Below are 6,000 nucleotides of genomic sequence, written 5' to 3' on the forward strand. Positions count from 1 at the left end.
CAACATACAGCATACTCTGAAAACTTGTATGATCTGTGATTTTGAAGCCTAGCACAATTGAATGAGTACTGAAACAGGAGGTCGAAACTAAGTTCCGCTTCTGGCTTTATTATACCACTGGTCATTTAACCTCATCAAGCTCTCTGGGCTTTCGTTTCCTCACATGGAAAAATAAAGGATGAGATGAAATAATTGCTAATGGTCCTTTCTAACAACTTCTAACAATTTTTAAAACTGTGTTCCTATCTTGTATAAGCATGGATAGAATTACATTGTCCATGCTGATAATTCCCTATCAAAACAGAAATGTAATATAGTAAGTTTATCACGGAAAATGGCAATGTTAAGTTTTAAGTAAATTTCTGAGTTCCCTTGAGAATGTGTAACATTTTCTGATGCTAAATGTATAGCACATAGTAATCAACTTCAATTAGAAATTTTAAATGCCACTTTCTTCCCCATAATGGGATCCAACACCATCTGTGTACACATATAGACATTTACACAAATGTATGTATGCAAGCACGTTTGCTCTAAAAGTTCCCTCAAGTTTTCACCTGTTGTCTGCTTCTGCCTACTGTTTCATGACACATCACCATCACAGACGCATTAGCCAAGCAGACATAAAAGCATATGGAAATCCTGAAAACATAATTCTGATCTTTTCCCTTGATGGGGCTTGAGGTTCAACTATATATAGCAAGGCAGCAAAGAGGCCAAAATGTTCATTACAGTTGAATTTCTCACTCAACAAAATTATGGATTACTGCACATTCATGAGTCATTCATGAATACTCAAAATCATGAATGTCAATAGTCTAGGATACTCTGTTAATAAATCAAGTACAGTATAGACCAGAGGCCTTAATTTCAAAACAGAAAAATTATACATTATAATAAAGTATAAAATAACTTTAATACAGTAAAATACTTCAATGCACACAAACCTTTAAAGCCATCAGGATACACATCAGAAAGAAATTTAGTGTTGATGTCTCCTTCTATAAAACGTGAGTTGATTATCACCTCTCGGAGCAATGCAATATTATGTGTAACACCTAAAAATAAAAAGATATCAGATGGAATTAGAGAACAAAGAGTCAGTTAAAAATCTAAGTCTTACTATCTAGAGAAATTTATCATCTGTGTCTTATGATCTAGCAAGAACCAGGCAAGATTATCCATCTCCTTAACTTCAAGTAACAACAAAAAAGGTCTGAATCTGTGGTAGCAATAAAATACTAAATGTAAGCCTGAGAAACTTGTGACTGCCAAGTCAATTTAATAGGGAAACAAATGTCTTTTCAGTAAATGGTACTAACATGTCCATTTGGGAAAAAGGACATTGAACTTCATCCCTATAACTCACACCATACACAAAAATTAACCTAAACTGGATCACAAACCTAACAGTAAACCCTAAAACTTCAAGACTTATGGGAAATATAGGAGAAAAATCTGTTATCTTGAGGTAGGCAATAGATTCTTTGGTAGTACACAAAAACCATGAGCCATAAAAAAAGAAACTGTACTTCATCAAAATTTAAAAGTCTGCTTCAAAGGATACAGTTAAGTAAACAAAATGGTAAGCCACAGACAGAGAAAACGTGTACAACACACGTATCAGACAAAGAACTTGTATCTAGAATATATAAAGAATGCTTACAGCAGAGTAAGATGACAATATAAAAAATGGCAAAGGATCTGAACACATTTCACAAAAGAAAATATGCAAATGAAAAGTTGTTCGGAGCGCCTGGCTGGCTCAGTCGGTTGAACGTCTGACTTCAGCTGAGGTCGTGATGATCTCAGGGTTCGCGAGTTCGAACCCCACATCGGGCTCACTGCTGTCAGCGTAGAACCCGCTTTGGATCCTCTGCCCCCTCTCTGTGCCCCTCCCCGACCTGTGCACTCTCAAAAATAAATAAAACTTTAAAAAAGTTGTTCAACATTGCTATCATCAAAGGAACACAATGAGATGCCCCCCAAAACCAATTTAAGTGGCTAAAGGTTAGAAGACAGAAATATCACATATCAGTGTGGATGTGAAACAGAATTGTCACACCCTGTGGTGAGGCTATAAATGGCACAAATACTTTGGAACTGCATGGCAGTTTCTTAAAGAGTTATACATACATACGATTCAGACAAGTCACTCCTAGGTAACCTATCCAAACACTTATACACATAGGTTATTAATTGATTTACAATGGTCAAAACTGGAAACCATCTAAATGTCCATCAACAGGTGAATGAATTAGCAAAGTGTGGTTTGTCCATACAATGAAATTCTATTTAGCAATAAAAAGACAGGGGTTACTAAAAACACAAGAATGAATCTCAAAATAATTATGCTGAATTTAAAAAGACTACTGTAGGAGTCCATTAATATAAAATTTCAGAAAAGGCTAAAAAACCTACAGTGACAGAAAACAGATCACCCAGTTGCACTGGGACAGGGGTAGAGACACCGAGGATTCCAAAGGCAATGAGGAAACTTTTGGAGGTGATAGAAATGTTCAGCATCTTGATTGTGGTGATGATTTCACAGGTGAATACATATGTCCAAACTCATCAAACTGAATAAATACGAGAAGTTCATTTCATGTCAAGTATACTTCAATGAGTAGTAAGAAAGGAGGAGGGGGAAAAAAAAGAAAAAGAAGAAAAAAAAGAAAAGAACAGCTTGTGATCCAGCAGGAAACACTGAGTCTGGAACACAAGGACCACTACAAAGTTATATTACAATAGCTAACTGCCACAACAGGGACTCGAAAGGTATCAGGAGAGTTCTGTGAGATAGAAGGGCTTTATGAACGGAGTATTTGATCTTGGTCACGCAGATTACAAAGATATAAAGAGGAATAAAAGGGAGGATGAGAGGCATGTCAAATCCAGGGAGAGCAGGAATTCGATCAGGCTTCCACAAGAGGAGCAGGGGACTGGAGTATGATAGAGCTGAAGTAATGAGAGGTTTGCTAATTCCTTCCAGTTTCTTCACCCACTTCCATACTCGTCTATACCATTTCAGACAGCACAGTCCTCATCATACCATTCTGCTGCATAACAAACCTAGAAAGCCTGATTCTGATCTTGTTATTCAAGTCTTGTAGAGTGCTCATTTTTATAGAAATAATTCCAAAGTAGGGTACCTGGGTGCCTCAGTAGGTTGGGCGCCTGACTTCAGCTTGGGTCATGATCTCACAGTACGTGGGTTCGAGTCCCGCATCAGGCTCTGTGCTGACAGCTCAAAGCCTAGAGCCTGCTTCAGATTCTATGTCTCCTTCTCTCTCTGCCCCTCCCCAACTTGCACTCTGTCCGTCTCTCTCTCTCTCAAAAATAAACATTACCCAAAAAATAAATAATTTTAAAAAATAATAATTCCAAAGTAAGCAAAGAATCAGAACCTCAGGCTCAAGTACCAGATCTACCTCTTACCTTGGGTAAGCTACTTCACCTCTCAAATGTTTAGTTTCCTCATTTGTTAAGTGGTGATCACAGCAGGACCTATTTTGCATTACTGTCATGAGGTACAAATGAGGTAATGCTTAAGGCAATGCCAGGCACTCAGAAACATGCATCAGTGTTGTGCTCGTTATTATCCTTTCACATGAGAACCGATACACAGCAGAAGACAATGTGTAGTTAATCAACATCAGACATGGGAGCCCGAGCAGCTCAGTCCGTTAGGCATCTGACTCTTGATTTCAGCTCAGGTCACAATGTCATAGTTCGGGAGCTCGAGCCCCACACTGGGCTTGTGCTGCAGGTGTGGAGCCTGCTTGGGATTCTCTCTCTCTCTCGTCTCTTGCTGCCCCTCCCTCTCCCCCTCCCCAAAATAAACAAACTTTAAAAAAAAACACATCAGAGGGCAGATGCACTGGATCTCAAGTCTCAGCACTGACCTCCCTCCCCAACTTCCAGTTTCATATCCTATAGGAATCCAGTTCTTCAAAAGTTTACACCTCTCTATCCAGAGAACATAGCCATCCTATTAGGCGGCATTTAGCAAACTCAGCACACAAATCAGACCACCCCCTATTTTTGAATATCGAGTTTTTTGGGAATACAGCAGTGTTTACATTCAGTGTGTGTGCTCCAAGAGTCAATCAGTTATAACAGAGACCATATGACCCACAAAAGTCTAAGCTATTTACACTCTAGCCCTTCCCTGAGAAAGGTTGTAGACATTCACTATAAGGTTTTTAACAATGTTGATATTCCGAGCAAATTAGTCTACACCTATCAACATTTATTCTAAACCTACTGGTCATGTGGCAGCTAGATATCACACACAGGAAAAAATATGAGAGCAAACACTGTAACACTATGGTACCTGCTTTGGGGGAACTTTCAGTAACCAGTCACAGAATAAGAAAATTACAAAGAAAAGAGACTTAAAACTAAGAAATTGTGATCTAGAGAGAATGAATCATATAGCTAAAGTTTAGTAAAATAGAAATTGTAATAGTAATATACGTTTAAAAATATGACAGCCTGCGGGTTTCACTGAAAATGTGATTTCCATTTTTTACACAGTAACAAGAGTCTTAGCAGAACAAAAGACTCCACAGACACAGACTCTATTTTCCTGTCTGTCCTACAGCTGGACCTGACAAACTGATTTCCAGACAAGGCGTTGGAAGTTAGAGTGATGCGCCCAATTCCAGCCTCGCTTAGTTGAAAAGAATAATTACTTGGGCTTCCTTTCCTCCTTCTTCCTATGGGCTTCCTGATATGGCAGGAACTCAGCTCTAGAAATGAAGGTGAAACAGAGCAACATGTTGGCAGGGGGAGAGGGAGGATCTCCTGGAATGACCACAGAACCACAGGACACAAACTTGCCCCATCAGCACAGACCAGCCAGCCAGTTAAATGAGAAGTAAATAATATTCTATCTTATTTATACTACTGTATTTAAGAATCTTTGTTAAGGCAGGTTACCCTGTACTCTCATGTATACATATGGGGAGAAGGGCATACTTTCCAATATGATTTCCTATTTCTGAGCCAACCAACTAGGCATTTCTCTATGCATCTCTTTATACTAGATGATGTTAGCATACATGTGCAAAAATCTGAGCATTTTCTGTTCCTCACTCAGAAAATACCAAGTGCCTAAAAACTTTATAAAAGCCAATTTTCAATCTATTCAAACTGCTTCAAAACATTTAGAGAAAGTTCCCAATTAAAATATTAATGGTATTCCTTTAGCTACATAAATTTCCAAGGAAGAAGTTATCACATACAATGACCTAATAAGTATCTTTCATAGCACATGCCCCAAACAAATTATCTCAACCTTGCTCTGTGGGTAATGCAGTTATCCCAACCTTGCTCTGTGGGTAATGACTTAGCCAATATTCAACCACTCATGTGTTGAAGGGCTGTTGTAATTATGTGTATTTCTACGAGGAAAGTATTGGAAGGTGTAAGAAACTTCATCTGATGACACAAGTATACCTCACAAATCATTGCAAAAATGTGACATCTTCGTCTACTACAGGTGATATTCGGGTAGATGAAAATGAAGAGCAACTGAAAGCAACATGCTACGAGTGCTTAGAAAGCCAAACGCAGTAGGCAAGAATTTAAAATAAAATACTCCTTGAAAGAGGTCAGGCTGTGAAAGGGAACTGAATCCCTTTGTTGCATGTTTTACAAACAGACAAAACTAAAGCGCTTTTGAAGAAGGAAAGGGAATGGCTTGCCAGAAGAGATTTCTATGCATAGGCAACAACCGATGTGGCATTCCAGGAAGAGAGAAGTATCTGTGACTTACACAAATCGTCCTAGCTGGGAAAAGAAATAGAGAAAGACACAGAAGGACACAAAGATGGGTAATATAAGGGAGGAACAAAGAATTCTCATGTTGTTTTGGACACCACCAGGTATTTGTGTGGAGAGAACTGGAAGATGGGCACCGTGGCCAAAGAGCATGAGCAAAGGAGAGAGCTGTGTGCCTAAGAAGTCCAAGGCGGGGGGGGGGGGGGGGGGGGG

General features: G+C 39.0%; 1 protein-coding gene across 7 annotated transcripts in view; it reads right to left on the bottom strand.

Moving 5' to 3' along the window:
* The window catches only part of PCCA (propionyl-CoA carboxylase subunit alpha), a 418,320-nt gene that overhangs the window by 195,169 nt on the left and 217,151 nt on the right, over positions 1-6,000 (bottom strand). For all 7 annotated transcript variants that reach the window (XM_040487139.1, XM_040487136.1, XM_040487140.1 and 4 more), the window contains one exon: positions 948-1,058. In XM_040487139.1, the coding sequence (XP_040343073.1) occupies positions 948-1,058 (111 nt within the window). The remainder of the gene's footprint in view (positions 1-947; positions 1,059-6,000) is intronic.

This window comes from Herpailurus yagouaroundi, unplaced genomic scaffold (assembly GCF_014898765.1).
Source record: "Herpailurus yagouaroundi ecotype Mexico unplaced genomic scaffold, PumYag 164, whole genome shotgun sequence".
In the NCBI taxonomy this organism is placed as follows: domain Eukaryota; kingdom Metazoa; phylum Chordata; class Mammalia; order Carnivora; family Felidae; genus Herpailurus; species Herpailurus yagouaroundi.